Raw genomic sequence first — 21,240 nt, 5'->3', positions numbered from 1 at the left:
GTAGTCAAAGGAAACTATTGATGCACAGCTTTTATGGCGTTAGCTCTATTTACACTACATTTTCACAAGGCTTTCAAGCAACTATTTTAAACAGAATGTAATTGTGAAAATGTGAAATACCCATGGCGTGACTGGGGTAAGCTTCTTCAAAACAATACGATTACAAAGATCCGAACCTATCAGTGAGTCGACTAGCTAGTTTGTAACTGTGAAAGTACTGGTGTAGTGCGTTTGAGTTTAGGATATTCAAGTATAAAAACCAGCAATAGATTTGTTTTTTTCCTCTGACCATTTTAATCATTACATTTGCTCAATGTAGCTCCATCACCGCAACAGATTTGATCCCAATCTTTTCCTTCTTTGAAAGTCGGAAATGTTCCTTATGCCTCCATTCCTTTGTGTTGGCTTAATATGTCCTGCTCGATTTGGCCATTAAATGTTTCATCCATGCCATTTAGTCCCTGGGTCATCTCTTCTTCTTTCAACAGCTCACATTTTACCTCCACGTTGCCGCTCGATATGTTTTCGCTCAGCGCCTCCTGTTTGACGACACCCTGTGAGACTTGCAGAGTGTTGTCCGGAGGTGCAAATGGCGTCTCCATCTCGAACTCCTCCACTTTCACCTGCACCATAGAGACTAAAGAGACATTTATTTTAAAAGATGTCCAACTTGAGGTGTCCAAAGCCGGTCTTGTGAGTTCTGTACACTTACTTTCCTGCTCTTCTGGTTCAGTCTTGGGGTGAACGAGGAGCACCTCTAGAGGAAGAGGTGGATCTTGGAGCGCAGGAGAACGGTTAATATCTCCCGGATGTTGGTCATCATCATTATCCCCACCATTGGTGAGGGCGGGCAGGATCCTACTTGGACACCTCCTTTCTTGAAGCAAAAACACAATCATTACCATTTGTGCTTCACATAATGCCCAATGTGGCACGGCACGGGGCAAAACTCAGTGCGCATCTGAGTGGAACTTACTGTTTTTCACGAAACTCAAAGACTTGCATCTCTTTTGCTGGGTCGCCTGGATGTTATTTTCATTGACTTGAACTGAAAACAAACACATACATATATATATAAAATTCAGTCCTTCCACCGCAGGAACTTGTGAGCTCAAAACCTCAGTACAGCAATTATTCTGCTTTGTGCTATGGTAACACAAAGCGGCGGACCATGGATTTTACAACTAGACCCTCGCGTTGAACCAAAGCACCGACTAATACCGAAACGACAATGCTCCGTTTCTTGAAAGCATTGATATTCTACAAAAATCCATAACAAGGCGTTGCATCACAAAGCATCTTGTGTAGCAAGAAAATGAATGCCGGGCGTTGGGAAAGAGGAGGATGGTAGCTGTGAAAGACAATGTCTCCCAACCTGTGCAGAGCATCCATGCAGAACTGAGCAGCTCCTTCAACCCCTAATGAGTAACTAACTTATTCCTCCCGAATATAATGTTAATACATTCCACTCACTCAGCTCCCAGGCATTTGTAAATGCTGCATGCAGTCCCCATTTTAAATACAGACACATCCTCAAGTCGCTACGTGAAATGAAAAGGATTTCTGAAGGGAAAACGACAACACGCCAAATGCGTCGGAGTTGCAACAGAAATCCTAGTACAGAGAAATGTGCCATTTGCCACAAGTGTGTGTGTGTACATTTGTGTGTCTCTGTCAAAAAACAAAACAAAAAAAACTCACTAACCCAAGCTTACTGTTCTGTATATTTCCTGTGCATCGTGTATTTGCAAGTGTATTTGCAGTCCCTATGTCCTCTATTGTAAGTCGCTTTGGATAAAAGCGTCTGCCAAATGCAATGTAATGTAATGTAAAAAGTACACCTGTAGGAAATGTAGAAAAGGATCTCCATTTGTGTGTAAAAATTGCTAAAAAAATGCTAAAAACAAAAAAAAATTGTAGACTATGCTCACAATTTGTTTTCAATGCAATTTATTTGGAATAGTTTTCCTTACGAAATAAATGTTTTTCTTATTCACTCAAGTCCTTTGATTGCTCTCTCATCACTTTTACCCGTTTTTCTCTTTCGACCAGAGGGAGGGAGGGAGGGGGGGGGGGGGGGGGGGACTTATGGAATTTGTAACTGCAACGATCAAGTGATAACATTAACACTTCTTGGAAGAGGAGGGGGGGGGATCTGCAGGAGAAGCGGAAATTTCCAGGACTTCCGAGTGTTAAGTGTGTGAAGGAGGTTTGCGTTGTGCTCAGTTACTTGCTTTTCAAGAAACTCACGGAAACTGTCGACGTTGGCTTGGAAGTCTGCTGGCAGTCGTTGGGACATCGTTGTCCGGGCTCTTATAGAGAGGTGGTTGCGTTGCATGAAGCGGTAACACCAAGAAGGTCCTCCCGCAAAATCGTTTATATTCATCGCCTTGGCAACTACCTGGGCGTGGAGACGTAACTGCACCGTAGAGAAATCTCTCCCGATAGCACGTTGTTCAAGCACCCATTTGTGAAGTTGTTCCTCTAGCTGTGGCCATCTAGCTTTTAGCCCGCGATTAGCTTTTTTGGTTTTCTTCATTGCAATGAGAATATCCTCCGCTTTTCGCCAGTTCCTCGCGAGTTTCTCGCTCACTCCGAACTTTCTTTCCGCTGCTCGATTCCCGTTTTCGGTTGCATATCTCACTACTTGCAGCTTGTAGTCTGCAGAATACGATTTTCTTTTCGCGGACATTTGCGTTCGGTCTTTAAATTTTAAATGGTCGATGGTGGTGGAGTAATAGGAGTAGCAGATACTGGCGCACTAGCCTAGAGCGCCCTCCCACGGCCGTCAGTGTGAAAATAACGAACACGAGAGATCATATCTTTTAATATATAAGTCGCACTTGAGTATTAGACGCGGGATCGGCCAAACCAAGAAAAAAGTGCGACTAACAGTCCGAACAAATACGGGTACTAGACATACAGAGGAATCGAGAGGGCGTTTCTCACGATCCCATGGTGAGATGAAATGAACATAATCATAATAATAGAGCTCAAATTAAAGCGCGCTATTACATTAAACAGCAAACAAAACTACGAGGCGTTGTTTGTCAAATAGGGGGACATCTTCGGGGGACATGCTTATCGTTACTGAACTAAAATAAAGTGTAATTGCACATCCACGGTAGGTGGCAGTGACGCGCTCCTGGTAAGCGTGTGTGCGGAGTATTAGCTCTATGGTGGGGGGTGGGGGGTTGCACTGCGCCTGCGCAAACGCAGCACAGAGCAGGAAGAGCGCAGTGAACAAAACCTCGAAAGACACTGTGGTATACTATTTAACAGGGATGATTATATATTTAATAAGATAATAAAAAAGGCGGTGAGAGATGAAGATAATGAGACATATGGAGCGCTTGGCTTTACTGTGTCTACGACGGGAGACGAGGAAAGACCGGTGTGTTTACTGTGAGCTACATCACCACGCTTCGAAAAGCTGTGCACTGCAAAACCTGTTCATTGTTGTGCCAAAATCAGCAAGTTTGTTTTATTCATTTCGATTTTGTAGGTTAAAGTGTATATATATTGTGCTCCTGGGTTAATTTTGCTGATCAATTTGAACGTCTTATCATTACCTATTGATCTTATTAAATGTTATTTTTCAGTATCAAATGGTTCTGTCGAGTCAAAAAATGTTTAGTTTCAATAAAGATTTAGTTGTTTTTTTTTTTTGTTTCAGGCAAACTGATGCACTAGTATTTTCTTTTACAGACTAAAAAAATAAAGTTATTTCAAGTCATTTCGTTCTTTTTTTCTTTAATGTTAATAAGGATGCAATGTGATAAAGAGGTGTACATATAACAATCTTATTGTACTTTATTAATCCTTTGTGGAAAATTGCTCTCAGCATGAGCAGCTGGCATCTATCGAGCTGCGCCAGGGGAGCAGTTAGGGGTTCAGTGTTTTACTCAACAACACTAGGTACAGTTGGACATTCAAGGAAGAGGTAGGAATCAAACTAAGAATGTTGGTTCCAAATGATAATCACTCCTGGAGCCCCCCTTTCTTTTTCAATAGAAATATACCACCCCAGATGGGACTCGAACCCACAATCCCTGGCTTAGGAGGCCAGTGCCTTATCCATTAGGCCACTGGGGCCCAGGTAGTGGTTGTGGCGGTCTGACATGTGTTTCTCTGCCTCGGGGGCGTGCAACAGAAAGCCAAGAAGCACTGCTATGAATGGTATGAAGTATGCACAGATACAAACTACTTATAAGGTGAAAAGATGACAGACATTAAACGACATTAGGACAGAAGTGTATAAATGTGTGTAATTTTCATATGCTACCGTTTTCACTTGTAATATTTATTACTTACCTCTGTGTCTCTGAAGGTTCTCAGTCATCTTATTGTTGTGGCAACTGGACTTGAATTTCTTCACTTTTAGAAGGGTCTGGGTTATGATGGCTTGCCATGTAAATGTAAGAGGTTATCACCAGAAACTAGGTAGAAAAAGATTGTTATGCTAATGGCCTTCTGCTCGTAGTTCCTCCGTGATGGGTTAAATGCAGTGGTCAAATTTCGCTGATGTTATCCTCTACGTAAAACTGTATGTGACAATAAAGGCACTTATTTTTCTTTCTTCGATTCGGAAACTTCGAAAACTTCATTAGAACTGAAGAAGCCTCTCGGATAATGGGTGAACTATCTTCAAGTGAACAAATTCAAGTCCGCTTGCCACGAGAAGAAGATTCCAACAAGAATTAACCCACTCAGATTCTGTGTACAGGAAAGGAATGAGCGGGCTCTACTTGTCACTTTGCTCCTGTGTATTGATAAATATGGGGACTTTTTTGTAATAGATTATACTTTACACGTTTACACTTCAAAAGTATTGTTCTTAAATTTATTTTAGTACTTGCATATTTAGCTAGCTTGTCACCGTCTTGTCCTTGTATGCCTCGCTGCTGCTAAACAATTTCCCAAACATGGCATCATGTAAGTACATCTCATCTCTACTGCACTGTCCACTTTCTGCCATGTGAACTGAATAGATATGCAACTACAGGTGCAACTACATTTTTCATAAGTTTTTTTTTTCTGTGATATTCACTGTAATATTTACATGGGATGTTTCCCATTTTTAGTCACGAGCTGTGCCAGATCATTTTCAAAACTGTAATCTTCAAAACATACCTGAGGTCTTCTATGTCAACTGACTAACCTGGCTTTAACAGGCATTGAAAAAGAATTTCTCACCGGTTATGGGAAAAGTTAAGTAGTTCACATGTTTTTTGACAGGAGGCATAATTTGGGGTAGGGAGCATAAGAAATGTGATTGATTTGTATTGAAATAATTACAGATAATCATGTTAAAATTTGTGTTTTATCTGTGCTTTTATATTTCTAATGTTTCCCTTTCTCATATTTCCAAGTAAATTAGGCCTTATACTTCTTTGGGGAGTCTATGGGGCACACAAGGTTTGCCTGGCGCGTCACCAGACAGAGGCATTAATATGAACCCAAAAGGGAATACAATTCATTTCACTCACCAGAACATGACTGTCTGAACACAAAATCCATCTTCATTTCTTTCCTCAAAAAGGCTTCAATGACTCTGTTGTGCAGGTTATCCGTGCGTTTCAACTCCAGCAAGAGCCCCTTCTCTATTGCCATGGAAGCCACAGCAGAAGGCCGAAGTTGCCCGCTCGTGTTTCTGCTGTAAGCCCTTATTCTCTCCAGGGCCGAGAAGTTCCGATCTACGGAAGCCGGGGCCACTGGCATGGTCAGGGCCAAGCACGCCAGCGTGTACAGCTGCCCCATGGTGTCTGTCAGGTTCTTTTTGCGAAGGAAATCCAGGAGATCGACGGGACTTTTCCCTTTAAAGTCCACCATGGCGTACAGGACGGTGAGCTCCGTCTTCAGCCGGCACAGGTCAAAAAGCGCGCCGTGGCTCTGCGTTAAACCGGCGAAGGCTGCGTGCGGGAAACTCCTCCCGTACGTCCGAAACTGCAGCGGGTCCAGGAGGGAGAGAAACATTAATTTCTCGTGATCTTGAAACCTGTCCTTCATCTGGCAAAGGATGTTGTTCAGGATATCGCGATGGAGTTGCTGGTAATACGCGCGGCGGTCTGCTTGCGCCGAGCCGCTCGGTAAGATGCGCTCGGTGGCTGCAAAGATCTCCTCGAAGCGGTTCTTCTCTCGTTCGATCGTGTCACAAAACTCGCTCACTCTTTGCTGACAGAACGGCACGTCCAGTGTTTTACTCCGAAGAGTCGAGAAAAGCACGTCGGAATGCTCGAAAACCCCGTTGAAAGTGTGAAGCAGGAAACAAAAGTCGAAGTCGTCCAGGCGCGCGTTGAAGTCGTCCGCGCCGCGCACGGATTCCGCGTCGTATTCATCGTGGTGTTCCAGGATGTGGTGAAAAAGCTCTTTTAGATGGACCCTCTCCTCCAGGATTTCACCGATCATCCGAAACGCGTTTTGCCACCGTGTCGGTGTTGCGCGTTGCAGCCGCCGCTTGCAGACATCATCCAGTAGTTTCGTGCGCCGCGGGGATCCGGAGAAAAACGCGGCGAGCGCATCGAGGTGCGCGAAAAAGATCTTGCATTCCCTGATCTTTGCAGCCCCTTGGCTCAGCACCAAACTGAGCCGATGTGCGTAGCAGTGCACGAATAACGCCATGGGTGCTTTCTCCTTAACTTTACCCTGCGTTCCGACCGGCGCGCCGTCGAAACACTGCGCCACCGTTTTATCCAAGCATTGGAATTCCTGCAGGAGGCGGACGATGACGGTGGAGACGTCCGATTCGGGTTCTCGGACGAATCGGACGAAGCGCTCCCGGACGCCGGCGTGCGCCACGTAGCGCAGCGCCACAGCCAGTTGCGCCGCGTTGCGTGCCTCAGCCGCCCCGTGCACCATGACGCACACGAAAGGAGCGTCGCGGATCTCCGCTTTAATCGCTTCTTCCATCACTTCCGCGATCGCATCGATCAGGTCGTTCTGGATTTTCCCCGACGTCCCGCAAAACGCCGTGTTCGTGGTCAAGTGATAATGCAAGTCCGTGTTGTTTTCGGCGAGCAAAGAAAGCAGCTCTTGATAGTTGCCCCTGTTCCCATCGCGTCCTCCGAACGACAGCTCCTGTTTCCCCACGAATACCACGCAATCTATCAGTCTTTTCAGGATTTCCCGATTTTTCCGAACTTTTTCATCGTGGATCTCGGCTTCCTTGCGCGCTCGCTCATCCAGCTGCGGATCCGCCGGAATTTCTCCGAAAGTCCTGGCCAGCACCACAGCCTGCAGGTGTCCGGCGGTGCTCTGGTGTCTCCCCGCCGCTTTGGTGAGGCAACTTAAGTTGGCGAAGCCGCCGCAGTTCCAAACTCCGAGGCGATTGGTGGCAAACAACAGACAGTCCCAACAATATAGTTTACAGTGCTCCTCTGAGGCCGTGAGCCACGGGTATCGCTCGTAGTTGCTGTATTGGAAATGGCGGATGAACCCTTTCCCCGACTGAGACAAACTAGCTAGCTTCGGGGTCGGCCGGCCTTTTCTCACAATGGCCAGCTTTTCTGGAAATGTCCGATTCGAAAATGGTTTTGTAAGCAAATCTGCAACCACACCGACTTCTTCTTGTTCTCCTCCTCCTCCTCCGCCTCCCGCCATTATAGGGTAAATAAAGACCCTTATATCCATTCGAACAACGGTTTTAGCTAGCGTGGATCGATTCAGATCGCTAGCTGACTCGGCCAGCCAATCAAAAGACGCGAAGACGCAGATGAAAGCGTACGCCTGCAAGATGGCCACGGAGTCCCAAACTCGAAATCTGATTGGTCGAAGGGACAGCCTCATTGTATTCCGAAGGCCTTGAGGCAGACGCTTTTAACCTGGCAACACACGATGGCTGGAATTTGATTGGATAAAAAACACTAACGTTAAGATACGCTGCACTCAAGAGAAAAACTATGAAAATAAGAGAATAGGCTATTGGGATAAATCAAAGATATATAAATGAAAACAAGATATTTAAATATAATTAATGAATTCTGATCATGTTAAGGCCAATGGGTGTTGACAGCTTAACACCAGCGTTTCTGAAAATAGTTTCATCAGTAAAATGTAAAATAGGGCATTCTGATTTCTTCCCCTCCTCTCACAATTGTGGGTTATAGAAACTCAACAAAATCCATACAAACAGCATTGTAGCTGGTGTAGGTCAATTCAGATGCATTTTACTAGCTCTGACTAGGCCAGCCAATCAAAAGATGCGACAACACAGACGAAAGCGCGCGTCTGCTAGATGGCCAGTTTCACCAACTCAAAACCTGATTGATCATAGCGACAGCCTCATTCCAATGTATTTGAAACGCAGGGTGCGCTGTTGATTCCGAAGGCCTCGAGGGAGACGCTTTTTACCCCGGTAACACACGATGGTTGGAATCTGATTGGATAAAAACACTACCGTTAAGTTGCACCACTGGAAGCAGAGTAGCCAAATGTAAAGCTATGCGATTGAGAGAAAAGACAATTGGGAGTAACTAAATATATTATTCAAGGAAAAAATAGGTAGTGTTAAGGTCAGCAGTTACCCCCCCCCCCCCAGCTTGATATCAAGTCTGATAACATCTACTTATTGTAGCAGATATGTTAATTTTACCACTTCATCAACAGTGGAATTTTGGTAACTGATTACATTTGATTTCTATCAGGTTTCTATCAGAATCATGAAATCACAATTTTCTTGTTACTCTTCATCTACCTTGATTGAAAGGGTCAACTTGAAGGTACAAGTCCCATGTGCCTACCCCCTGAGCTGAGGGGTTGTTGGATGTCCATTTTTTGAAAGCTTGTCGAAGTGGACAGAGCCTGCGGTCTGGAGATTCATTTGGCTTCCATACAGAGTGAATGATGCTTCATTTTCTAGAAAGTGCTGAAAATTTTAGGGTTATACTAGAGAACATGCACCAACTAATAACATATGAGATATAAGCTGTGGCTACAGTGGGCTACCGATCAGTCTTACTACCTTCCCTCATGTTCTCTAATTGGGTTTTGCTAGGTTTCAATACAGCGTTCAATTCCCGAGTATTCTAAATACAGAAAGGGTTTTAAATGGGTGCAGCTGAAATGTTATAAAAAGGTAATTCAATATGAAGAAAAATAAGACTAAAACAAGATTACACCATGAGGTGACCAAGATCTTTCAACATTTAGCTGATTCATTGTCAACTTAACATATCAAAGAAAATGATTTTTGTACAACATTTAGTTATTCCATTTACAGGACTTTTCAAGCATAATTTTAAGCGTAATACAATTATGAAACTGGGACACATCTGTGTTGCTGATGGGGTTAACTTTACAAAAACAAAGCAGTATTGCTGAGATGCAAACCCATCTGTGAGTAGACAAGATAGTTTGTCACAGGCGAAGAATCGGTGTAGTATGTTTACAATGTGCAAGGGTAGAAACCAGCAATAGATTTTTTTTTTCTCCTCTGAACCTTTTCATTGTTATATTTACTTTATGTAGCTTAATTCCAGGTTCGCCGCAACAGTTTTTGATCTCCACCTCTTCCTTCTTTGAGTAGGCACCGTTTCTCACGTCTCCATTCCCTCGTCTTCCTGCTCACTTTGACCAGCAAATGTTTCATCCATCTTTTTCTTTCCTTGGATCATTTCCTCTTCTTTCAACAGCTGACGTTTCACCTCCACATTGCCGCTCGATGTGTTTTCACTCTGCGCCTCCTGTTTGACGACACTTTGTGAGACTTGCTGATTGTTGTCCGGAGGGGCAATTGGGGTCTCCATCTCGACCTCCTCCACTTTCACCTGCACCAAAGAGACTGAAGAGAAATATATTTTAAAAGATGTCCAACTTGAGGAGTCAAAAGCCGGTATTGTGAGTTCTGTACACTTACTTTCCTGCTCTTCTGGTTCAGTCTTGGGTTGAACGAGGGGCACCTCTAGAGGAGGAGGTGGATCTTCTAGTGCAGGAGAACTGCTAATTTCTCCAGGATGTTGGTCATCATCACCTTCACCACCATTGGCCAGGGAGGGCAGTCTCCTCCTTGGACACCTCCTTTCTTGAAGCAAAAACGCACAGTCATTACTCTTTATGCTTCACAGCCATTTGGCATAAGAAAACACTCGATGTGACTTGGCAAAAGGTGAAACTCCATGCAAATCTTAGACTTACTCTTCTTCCCAAACATCAATGCCTTGCATCTCTTTTGCTGTGTCGCCTGGATTTTGGTTTCTTCGCCTGAAATAGAGAACAAATCATCTATCAGTCAAGTAAAAAGCTAAAGACAGCAGACCAAAGTCTCTGCAGTCACACACTCATCAACACAACAGGGGGGGGGGGGGTTTAAATGATTTATCTTGTCCACTGCAGGAATTTATGATCTTAAAACTGCAGTATAACAATTATTCTGCTTTGAGTTATACAATTTTAGCCTAGTTTGCTCCTTGACTCAGGAGATGAAATTCTGACCTATCTCAAAGAAAATGAGGAATACAAGCAGCTGATACAAAAGCAAGTTAATTGTAACATCACTGGACACATAAGCTGCGTTTTATCATCTTAATGCTTTCTAATATAGATGTTTTTGGGACTTCAAGTCCTGAGTTTCTGAGATTGATTTTCAGCAAGGCAGGTTTGAGGTTAGTTTTTCATTGCTTTAATGTTTAATTGTATAAAACAGAATGTGTTACATTATGGGAATTTAGTTGGTTTGATTTTCAGATTGTGCTAAACTGTCTTTTGTCTTTAAAAGTTTTAAAGTGTGTAAAAACATAACTTATTTTGTCACTCCATTGTAAAACACGTGCCTGAATCAATGTGGGGAACAAACTTGGTATTTCTATTACTTGCAAAGGCATTGACAGTCTACACTTGTGCAAATTCCAGAACACGTGGATAAGTAGACACTGTGGTAATGATTGCATCATAGCTTTGACCAGACACCATTTAATGGCCACTTTAATTTTATCACAAGTGTTGTGCCTGTCCTTCACTGTCATACCGCAGGCTGGAATTTCCTGCTCCACTTCATCCAGACTTTTGAGATTATGTCACATAGAGCGCCTGCAGAGAATTTTAGGAGCTCTGTGCCCAAGCATATGATAATTGGCTGGTAATGGTCAGCAAAAATGACACCAGATTCTTTCCAAAAATAGTCAGGATTTTTTTTTACATATGACAGGATGTGGTTGATAAATATGACCTCTGACCACAGGATACGATAATTTCAGCTTAACTAAATTTTAAATGTTTCCACAGATTTATCGCTAATCGGAATTACTTTCCCTTATTGATACATTATGTTTGTGCTAGAAAATACAGATACGTTAATAAAAGGAACCTCAACATCAATCATAACTGCACATTTGTAAAGTGCGTGCATTCTCTGATTTTGGATATAGTCAGGCATACAGTAAATCAAACACTGGTATTTCATTTTCTGGAATGAAAAACAAGAGACGGAACATCCCATGTTCAGTTTAGAAGCGCTGAGTTGAGCAGAGAGGGGTGATTTGGTGCTTACAGAGTCCAGGAGGCGGCTGCAGCGGGTAGCCTGTGAGTTCACACCAGCCAGTGGGGTAGATGTCTGGGGACTGGTGGTCGACCCACTGGTCGAATTCATCATCCCAACCGTCGAAGTGGATGAGCAGCAGGCGGCCCACGCAGCGCCTGATCGTGGCCACGCACACAAGCCGTGGCTCCATCAGGTCTGCTGCCTCAAGCTTCATGTTAGGGAAGAAGCCGTGACCGGAATAGTCCTTCAGAGAGAAACACTTTCCTCATTCCTTTTCACTAGAATACATTCATTTCTCATCTCTTGCAGTAGCAGTTATCAACGTCATCTTGACTGACTAATATAATTTAACAAGTGAGTAACTAGACTTCAGTGTCTTGCAAAACAGAAAATTTGACAACACAAGCTACATCATGTTTGGACTTCCTGCCTTACAGTGTTGAACAGTTGTGTAGGCGCAGCTTTGGCCTTAGTCTCCTTCAGGTAACTTTCCCAGGTGAAGGTCTTGGAGTCATAACCTATCGGGCAAATTCAGGTAAACTTTTGCACCCTGCGTTGTCTTTCGAAATGAACGGACAGTGCACCTGATGAGGAAACAGGGAGTGACGCACACACGCATGCACACATGTTGCTGAAATGTACCTTGTGGGACTGTGAGAGGAATGGTGTTTTTTTTGCAGAAGTTTATGGGAAGGATGGCGTGGGAGGAGGCGTGGTAACAGAAGCAGTCTGAGCCATTGTTTGATACAGTGCCATCAATACAGACCATCAAGTAGCCGTCGTACAGCACCTGTAATGAGAAGAGGCGGCAGGAAAACACAAAAACTCACCCAGTCTGAATAACTTTGACGTACAGCTAAAAACCAAGTGTCAATACATTTTAGTCTGATGACACAAAAATTACAGCATGATGATCTCGCCTTTTGTATCGTGGCAACACAGATGCTTCCCAGGTTGAGAGGGTCGATGGCCTCCAGCTTCATTCCTGCCTCGAAGAAACTGCCCTCCATGTAGACAAACCTGGGCTATGGATCACGCAGTGACAGTCAGATATGTCACTTTTCACACGGTTAGCACTGTGCCATTAAACTTTTATCATTTTTTTGTAAGCTACTGACTTCTGACTAAGAGTGACGGCAACAGTGAACTCTTAACGATTTCAAGCGGAATTGGCAAAAAAAAAAGTTGTTGTTCAAGTGTTGCACTTACTCTTTTAAAAAGCAGAAATGTGCTGTCACAGTTACCACGGAGCCCAGGCACTGTCGCCTCCACTCCACTTTCTAGGACAAAAAAGCAAACATTTTAATTTTACTACTCTGTTTTTTTAAGTTTGAAGTTTGCGTGTTCTCCCTGTGTCTGCTTGGCTTTCCTCTGGTATCCTCTCAGAAGGTAAATCGGGAGACCCAAAATTGCCCAGATGTGTGAATGACAGAGTGAGTGGCTGTTGGTCTCTGCGTTCGACTTGCAACCTGTCTGAGTTGTGTCTCACCCGATGACAGCGGCAATAGGCACCAGGAATCCCATGACACCAGAATAAGCGGTAGATAATGAATGAATTAAGGTCTTTTTTCACATTAATATTTCATATTAGTCACAAAAACTGTTTCAGCTATTTTGATCACTATTTGAGAGTTTTACCTTCCTATGATTCCAGCAGTTTTACCTGGCTGGTAGAGCAGAAAGTCACGGTATTAGCGTTCTTAATTAACCTGTGTGCATGGCAGTTTGGTTTCCTTCATTTTTCTGTCTTAAAACTCAAAAACATAAAAGCAAATAGTGGATCGGCATTTGAACACGGTTATGTTACATTACTAAAAAGAACTGCAAGGGCCATTTTGCTCCTGATATGGAAACGTATGTATAAAAAAAAAAAAAAAAAATGAGAAAAGAATCAAACACATTTCCACCTGATAAATATGAAATATTGTAATATGCTCTACATAACGGTCGCCACTCGTGTTCAAAACACTTTATATTGGATAACATTCACCCATAAGCAAACATTTACATACAGATATAGGCAGAGCTCCCACTCAAGGCGCAAAACAGGAGCACCTGGAGGGTTCTGTGTCTTTCCTGAGGACATTTCAGCGTGCAGACGGGAGGAGCCGGGAACCTACCCACTAACCTTCTGATTGGCAGGACACCCGCTCTCCAGTCCGAACCACAGTCACCTTCCACATATGTACTCAATTTCATATGAACGTTCAAATATAACACCAGTGCACTGACCGGATTTCTTGATGTCATGGCCCACTTTGTTGGACCACCCAATCGGATGGAGCAGTGGACTGCGCATGTGGCACCAGAAGTCCAAGGTAACATCGTCGGGGGCGTCACTTTGATCTGTATACACCAGTCGTAGGCGCCCGCCAGTGATGGTGTGGATGACGGCTTTGCGAGTCCGGCTTACGTGTCGCGGGTCCACCACCTCGACACGCATGCCCACCCTGAATGAATGCTTCATGCTGTCAGCCAGCTGGGTGGAGGACAGAAGGACAGCACGGGAGTAAATGCATTGAGATCATTCTTTATGTGCACAGAACTTTTCCTGACTATTTCAGTATTGACCCGCATGCAATCGAGTTTTCATATCCTGTAAAAACAGAGTACTGTAGATACTACTACACAAGGGATCTAATTGTTTTTCTTTAAATCTTATTCTGAGCGACACTTTGTCTAATAAAAATTATTAAAAAAATAAAATTAAATGATGAATAAACAATAACCGCTCATCCTCTTCCTCATTGTTTTAGGCAGTGTTTGGATTAGTTAAAAGACAATTGCATCTTTGTGCTTGATTTCGGAGGTAGATATTCACGGGTGCTTTGGATCCACCTCAAGACCAGCTGCCACAAAAAATATCAACAAGAATTAACCATGGGCTGGATGACTGAGAACCTCCACTTACTTATAATTGACACTTAGATTTAGGAATAAGGTCATAACTTAGGATACTCAAAGTGAAAGAAGGAAAAAAATAAAATAACAAGATTGGAAAATGTTTTGCAGCGTCATCCCTGAACTGGTTCACGTTTCAGGTTCATCAGTGAAACTAAAAGCTGGAAAGAGAGGAAAGATAAGGAAAAACATCGACTTTACCCAAACAGCCAAGTTTACCTTCAGGTAGAATTCTACAGGTAGAGTGTGAGCCCCCACCAACTTCTTCATCAGATATTCTTTCCAGTCTGGAATGTTCTGTTTCACATCTAACATAATTTTGAGGGGGGGGAAAAAAGTACAATGTCTGAAAACAATTCAGTCCATGACAATTATTGTCGTAACACAAAAGTCTCTCCAGAGTTTTTGTGTGTACGCACTTTGCGGCGGCACCAGAAGCTTGCTGGTCATGGCGCACCATCCAATGGGGTGCAGATCTCCCGAAACGAGGCTGCACCAAAAGTCGCAGCTGCTGTCGTGCTCGAACCCTTCATATCTCAGCAGGGCTTTGTATCCTGGAGGAAGATGAGAAACTCCTGATTGATACCAGTGAAGACAACTCTGTGATATCTTAAGATCGATGGGATAAAAAAAAAAAAAAAAAAGACTGACTGCAAGAGTAACTCATCAGCTGCACACCTGCGATTTGGATGACAGTAGCGATCCAGTAAACTTTACTGGGCAGGACCGCATTTATGTTCAGGACCTCCACCTTCATCCCGACCGAAACGTCATCCCATTGGACACACAGGGGAGCCTGTAGAGTGCAGACGGTTTCAGCGAATCACAGACGACATCCATTCCCACTTATATTACATGTATGGCTGCGCGCACCAACCAACAATCTACTTTACTAACTTTCAGAATCAGAAAAACTTTATTTGTTGTCCCTGAGGAGCAATAGGAGGGCACAAAGGGTAGCATAGCAACCTAAAACACATTCAACATCTATGAATAAATAAAAACAAATATATGAAAAAAAAGGTGAAATAAAAATAAGATAAAAGTAAACTGAAAAATAGAGTGAAGTGACAGCAAAATCTGTAAATTAACTGTACATCTGTGTAAATGGCTATTCATCTGTACATCTATAAATAGCGGTACATCTGCACAAGGGGGAGAAGAAAAACTGTATAGTGCGATGCGCTCTTCATTTATAGAATAATTATAACATGGGCTTGATCTGTATTTATACAAAAGATCATTTTGTTACCGTTGAATATTTGTTCTTTCTAATCTGAATGCCTGGTAAATTACTGAAAAAGAAGGCATTCATTGTTTTTTAACTTTCAGGAGCAGAGGTCATTATTTATCGCATCATCAAACAGTTAGAATTCTAACATTTTAAGTATTTTAAAGTCACTACCGTATACATCCTTTTAGTGTGCTAATGGTCCTCAGATGGTCAGAGATGTTTGTGTGTGCGGAAGTTCCTTATCGAACCCCTAACACCCGGACTCACATGTCTGAAGCAGGAGACTGACGCAGCCACGGAGGTCTCCTTGTCCAGGTAGGCTCCCCACTCGAACCTCGCAACAGGCGCTGGAGAAAGCAACAGGGGAGAGCGTTTGCCAAGCTACAATTTCAGAGAGCAAAATGAATCAAAACCTTCAAAAACTGTAAGTGGAGGTTTGATTGTTCCCCCCCCAACAGGCCAGAGCACTATTTCATGGCGCTCGAGGAATAATCAATTTTTGAAGATTATGGATAGTTGTCCCGATAGACGATGTTGACAGCTGACGGGCACGGGGCTGATCAGTGGGTTTATATAACCTTTATTTGGGATTACATTTTGATTTTTTTTCAACAGAATATTGTGATATATAAATTTCTTGTCAGCATCTAACGACTAGAAAATCGAAATGGAAAAATAATTGTTTCTAGCCATAATTGACTCATTATGTAAGACAGGAAGAAATGATTATCAGTATGAATGACCTTAGATTAACAAGAAATAAAGAATACCCCAGGGTTGAAATATAAGCAACGGGAGCGCCAGCTGCTGGACAAAACTTTAACACAATCTCTAAAACGCATCTGTTACAGTTGGACACACAATCAAACACATCAGACAACGTGTGCTTCATTTCCTGAAAATGATCAACAGTCAGTTGGAATTTAGAACCGAAAACACAGATTGGGGGCAAGTATGAGGCGGACAGAAGTTAGTGGTGATGATCCTGAAAGTATATCTCGGGACATTTCATATAATATTGAGCTGGAATAGCAGACGAGGACCTTCTTCCTCTCCGAAGAACAGCATTTTGGTCAATATTTGAACTGCACATATCAGTTATTTTGTATTCTCATTATAGTATTGGTATTTTAACCACAGCAGTGCTGATTAAAGATAGCATATGTCTACATTTATTTCATAGATTCAGCTTTTGACAGTAAGTGTTCAAAATGTAAATGAAGCAAAGGGAGTTTCATGGAAAACTTACTGGATACATTTTCAGAACAATATTTGTCTTTTTTTATTGTTTTGATGATGTTTTTTTAATTACTCAATTCAAAACACTGTGGTCCATAAATCATTGTTACCATACTGAATGGGGAAAGGATCTATCACCTTTGCCCTTATAGAAATAACTTTCCAGGGTAATATTACATGTGCACATTTCCTTAACTTTCTCACTTTTGACATGAAAACAAAATTAGGTCAATGTTTTCCCATTTTTCCAGCACATATGTGATCCCAGACAGAAGACTGCCTCCAGACACCAGAGTATCTAATAGTATACATGTAAATACTACACTTTAATTTCAAATGGAGGTATTGAAAGTTGTCACTTGAAATTCCAATGTATCTCAAAACCTTTGATTAACCAGTGGACACTGTGTAAAGCAAAAGAGTTTACAATCTTAATGCTGCGCTTCTGTGTGTGTGTTTCCAGTGGAAAGGAGCCCTCACATTCCTGTACTGTTGGTGTTGAAGGAGTTTTGTTCACTTTGTTGAGCACTGTGGCCTTTTTTGAGGGAGGTCTTCCCTGCAGAAAGAAACACACATCAGCAAGAGGATCAAGTTGAAATACATGTCTACATTTCTATTCTGATATGTATTGTGGGCACATTAGGGATACATTACATAAATTCTGCTATCCAAGTTGGACAACGTATCCTCACATGCAAAGGCATGCAGGAAAAGAAAATGTTACCATGTATCGTTGATTTGGTTTTCAGTGTAAATTACCTTAAAAAAAAAATGCAACGCTAAAGAAGCACTGGATTACGCCAGGTTCTGAATTAAAACACATCACACTGCTCAGAGCACTGATTTCTAGCATCAACTTGTCTTGCTTTCTTCTATCTGTAGAATGATGGAAACATCGCTACCTAGTGGTGAGGATATCTACAGGACAGAGATTGGCTGAGAAACGATACAGCGTACTACATTTACAAAATTTACATTAACAAAATTCTGTAATGAATAGACTTATGAAATGGAAACATTTTGCAATTAATTCATCAAAATACCCATCTAGCTTTCTGATAGTTAAAACAGAATCCCAAAGTACAGAAATGTAATGACAGTTTTAATAATATCCACATGATAAATATCTTATAGATTAAACAATAGAGGGGGCTTGCAGCTCAAATACGAATAATAAGATGCTATTGCTGAACAATTTTACAACTGTATGCACCGCAGAAAAAATGACAGTCAGAGTTTGTCATTTAAAAGTTCAAATTTTTAAGAGGTCACCATTACAGATAATGGTGTCCCCTCAAAAAATTTAAGGTTGTTTACATTTTACAGGAGTAACTGTAAATTGGACTGGAGTTGCAGGTCTACCATTTTGTTTGCGTCCAATACAGAAATGTATTGTGCTGTGTGTATTCATCACTTTATTCATGTTACAAAGATGAGCTTTGGATGTGGCGTAAAATTCCCCCCCAGTGATCATAAGATGATAAATAATGTTTAAAAAAAAAAAGCAAGCGCCCACCCTTTGACTCGATTGTCCATCTCAACGTCATACACAATAAGTGAATGAGAAAACAACATTGGAGGCTGAAAATTGAAAGTTTGCCTGGACTTTGTGATCAGAAAGATAAAAGTTGTTTCTTACCTTCAAACGGGCCAAGATGGACGCCTTCTTGGAGTTAGATGAATAGGAGCGAGAGCATGAGGTACTACAGAAACGCTTGGTCTTTGAAAAGAAGCTGCTACTAGAGCCGCTGGTGCCACACATCTCACACACCACTGTCAAGAAATTGTGTGTAATATTACAAAGTATATTTTTGGACTGTCAGTCTCTCTCTACCTAAATCTTACCTGGTCGTTCTCCTTTCCGATGTTCCTTGGTGGCCTTTCTCTCCTGATTATCGAACTGAACGGACGCCATATCATTGCAGTCTACCTGTTGGGGAGCAAAAAATCCGCCAAGTGAGGAAAAAAAAGGATGGAAAAAAAAAAATCACTGAATTCACAATATTGACAAGATTTTTTGGCCTGTGGGCTTCATCCAGCCCGTTTTGCTTTTTTATCCGGCCCGCAAAACTATTTTCTTTGAATATTTTAACAAGTATTTTCAATCAATATTGAATTTAGAAACTTATTTTTTCCTAATATTTAATTATGTATGCATGATTACATACAAAATAATGTCAGTCAGTACATTTAAATGATCATTAATGATTTAAGAAAATGAATTAAAATCCCCCAAAATTGAAATATTTGAATTGGCATTTTCATTTTGTTCCCCTAATTGGCCTGCCAGCCAAAATAATCCCCCACCCCTGATATTTATAATTAGGAGGCTCTTTTTTTTCCGTTGACATTGAAAGGACCTTTCACGATCAAGATTCACTACTTACAGTAATGGTGCCCTCCTTTGGCTCAGTGTTAATGCTGCGGCGTTGGATTGCAGGGAGGCAGTTGCTACAGCCAACACCATTACATGAGGAGCAGTGCGGACGGACAAACACTGTGGGAACTGCTCCAGACCTCAGCTTCAGAACCCCTGAGGCTGGTTTGGACTCAAAATACTCTTTGCCAAAATGCTCACTGCAGAGGTGAGAGTTTGGCGTGGCTACCCAATTCCTGCGCGTGCGTTGCACCTGTTTCTCCCATTTCCGAAACTCGTCGGGGTCTTTTGGGAATTTGAATAGCATCACACCATTTTCAGCAGTTTTCCCGCATCCATATGCCACACAGTGATAGGGCATCTTGTCTTCAACCCAGCAAGAGGATGGTCAATGCAGGATCTGTAACAACATTTGCAGCATCCGTTCTGTACTGTTTAGAGGTCACACACAGGGAAACAGGAATGAGAAGTTGTTACAACTTCTCATCTCCATCACGAGGTTCAAGCAAATAGCGCACTTAAACAAACAAACAAACAAACACAAATACATATACACACACACACACACACACACACACACACACACACACACACACACACACACACACACACACACACACACACATTTCGTTTATGATGGAAAAAACAATAAATGAAATAAATATTAATACCTATACAGCTTTTAGAATAATTATCCGCATTAGCATTTTTTTACTGTTTCTGCAAAGCCAAGAGCTAAGTATTTCGTCTTAGCTACAAAGGCTAAGCTCGTCAAAACATCAACAAGAAGCTTGGCTAGGTCATATGTTTACAGTAACTACTTAGCACAGTAAGTTCAAGAACCTTCTCCCACAATTGTGTAATTTTCTTTGTTGCAATAAAATCGATTTTTATAAACACGTGTCTGAAATATCGGTACTCACCAGAGTGATTGTTTTCACGAGCACCAAACTTGAATGCGTTATAGTAAGCCCGCGGTCGGGGTCGCCTGACTTTAACGTCATGCAATTTTGCAACGCAAGGCATGATGGGAGTTGGGGTTTTAGCAGAATCAAGATTCATTCTACCCAATTTTTAGGGTGTTAGATAATAATAAATCGGTAGAAATGTTGGTAGTAATCCAGTACCCACACTTTTCAATATTATATTTTGAACCACAATCAATATATTCACAACAACTACAGTTACACACTTATTTGCGTCATTGCAAAATGGGCTTAAGTTGCATGAACTCTTAGAACAGTGCATTATACACCACAAACAGATCTGATCATAAAGTTGTCAAGTCTAAATAATGTCACCCCTGAGTGATAACACAGAAAGCAAAACTATCTATCATATCAAGTCACGGCGAAAAACTCATCTCCCATAGAGCAACTAAAATGTTGTATTTCTGGATATACAGCAACATGGATAGACTGTGATGAGAACTGTAAAGTGCAACTGGGACAAGTGACAATGATACAAGAAAACACAAGAAGTGAAAGTATTAATATTGATTCCTATGCAGCACTGGTGGTAAAGTTCCCAGCAAACTTCTGTCTTAGATGCATCTCATTGAAGGTCAAATATTTCAGACCAGGTAGGAACAGGTCTACTGCTCAAAGTCCATTACTTTTGTGTGAATAATGAAAGTGTTAGGGTCACAGATACACAGATATCTGTATCTTCACCAACCGCCTTTCATCAGTGTTGTGTTTTATGCCATTATATCTCAAATCAGCACCAAAATCATTATGTAATTATTAAGATTATACTGATAATGAATAAAATCCTGTCAGACAGGATCACAGCTAATCAACATGTGATCTACCAGTATTTACAGTCATTGCAAACTGTGGATTGAGTTTTCAGTGGGAAAGTATCTGTTTGGTCTGTTTTCCAAGGATACTGATTGTATCTGGAATTGCAATCTCTTGTCCAACTTTTTTCAATATTGGACCCCCAAAATATTGGCCCAAAAAGTCCTTTGCGAGTGAGGATGACTGTTGGGAGTTTCTTGTGGTTCTGTGTTAG

At 41.9% G+C, this 21,240-nt stretch overlaps 2 protein-coding genes and 1 non-coding gene across 5 annotated transcripts; all 3 read right to left on the bottom strand.

Moving 5' to 3' along the window:
- Window positions 1-270: 270 nt before the first annotated feature.
- LOC147214775 (zinc finger MYM-type protein 1-like) lies at window positions 271-7,687 on the bottom strand. Of its 2 annotated transcripts, none has more exons than XM_086141096.1 (4): window positions 5,490-7,687; window positions 977-1,048; window positions 713-877; window positions 271-637 (listed from the first exon to the last, which is right to left on the bottom strand). In XM_086141096.1, exons 1-4 carry the CDS (start codon window positions 7,627-7,629, stop codon window positions 381-383), a joined length of 2,634 nt encoding a protein of 877 aa, XP_085997222.1. In that variant the 5' UTR covers window positions 7,630-7,687; the 3' UTR covers window positions 271-380. The 2 variants fall into 2 exon arrangements, with proteins under 2 accessions (XP_085997222.1, XP_085997223.1); XM_086141097.1 differs by having other exon boundaries at window positions 499-637; window positions 713-873; window positions 5,490-7,686.
- Window positions 4,023-4,095, bottom strand: trnar-ccu (transfer RNA arginine (anticodon CCU)). Its single transcript has one exon. It is a non-coding gene; the product is annotated as a tRNA-Arg (tRNA).
- A 1,447-nt stretch (window positions 7,688-9,134) lies between the features above and the next one.
- On the bottom strand, window positions 9,135-20,202 carry l3mbtl2 (L3MBTL histone methyl-lysine binding protein 2). 2 transcript variants are annotated; one of them, XM_086140619.1, is made up of 18 exons: window positions 20,148-20,202; window positions 19,235-19,655; window positions 18,693-18,777; window positions 18,487-18,620; window positions 17,328-17,403; window positions 15,876-15,955; window positions 15,053-15,170; window positions 14,794-14,928; window positions 14,594-14,682; window positions 13,706-13,952; window positions 12,683-12,753; window positions 12,394-12,498; window positions 12,116-12,263; window positions 11,909-11,991; window positions 11,483-11,717; window positions 10,132-10,197; window positions 9,854-10,018; window positions 9,135-9,778 (listed from the first exon to the last, which is right to left on the bottom strand). In XM_086140619.1, the coding sequence occupies exons 2-18, from the start codon at window positions 19,583-19,585 to the stop codon at window positions 9,534-9,536; spliced, it is 2,433 nt and encodes an 810-aa protein (XP_085996745.1). In that variant the 5' UTR covers window positions 19,586-19,655; window positions 20,148-20,202; the 3' UTR covers window positions 9,135-9,533. The 2 variants fall into 2 exon arrangements, with proteins under 2 accessions (XP_085996745.1, XP_085996744.1); XM_086140618.1 differs by having other exon boundaries at window positions 19,235-19,624; window positions 20,148-20,186.
- Window positions 20,203-21,240: the final 1,038 nt, after the last annotated feature.

Source organism: Fistularia commersonii, chromosome 33 (assembly GCF_037954325.1).
Source record: "Fistularia commersonii isolate RoL2024-O1a breed Wild chromosome 33, RoL_Fcom_v1.0, whole genome shotgun sequence".
NCBI classification, from domain to species: domain Eukaryota; kingdom Metazoa; phylum Chordata; class Actinopteri; order Syngnathiformes; family Fistulariidae; genus Fistularia; species Fistularia commersonii.
The sequence above is the reverse complement of the archived record's forward strand: the minus strand, read 5'-3'. Positions and strand labels throughout refer to the sequence as shown.

What these genes read in the sequence shown, in the direction of transcription:
- LOC147214775 (XM_086141096.1), bottom strand. Translation starts at nt 7,629, where the DNA reads ATGGATATAAGGGTCTTTATTTACCCTATAATGGCGGGAGGCGGAGGA. An exon ending in GTTCAGACAGTCATGTTCTG is followed by an intron (nt 1,049 to 5,489) that starts GTGAGTGAAATG and finishes GTTTGTTTTCAG; the next exon opens with TTCAAGTCAATGAAAATAAC. An exon ending in TTTGAGTTTCGTGAAAAACA is followed by an intron (nt 878 to 976) that starts GTAAGTTCCACT and finishes TTTTGCTTCAAG; the next exon opens with AAAGGAGGTGTCCAAGTAGG.
- l3mbtl2 (XM_086140619.1), bottom strand. Translation starts at nt 19,585, where the DNA reads ATGCCCTATCACTGTGTGGCATATGGATGCGGGAAAACTGCTGAAAAT. An exon ending in TCGGAAAGGAGAACGACCAG is followed by an intron (nt 18,621 to 18,692) that starts GTAAGATTTAGG and finishes ATTTCTTGACAG; the next exon opens with TGGTGTGTGAGATGTGTGGC. An exon ending in ATTGATGTTTGGGAAGAAGA is followed by an intron (nt 10,019 to 10,131) that starts GTAAGTCTAAGA and finishes TTTTGCTTCAAG; the next exon opens with AAAGGAGGTGTCCAAGGAGG.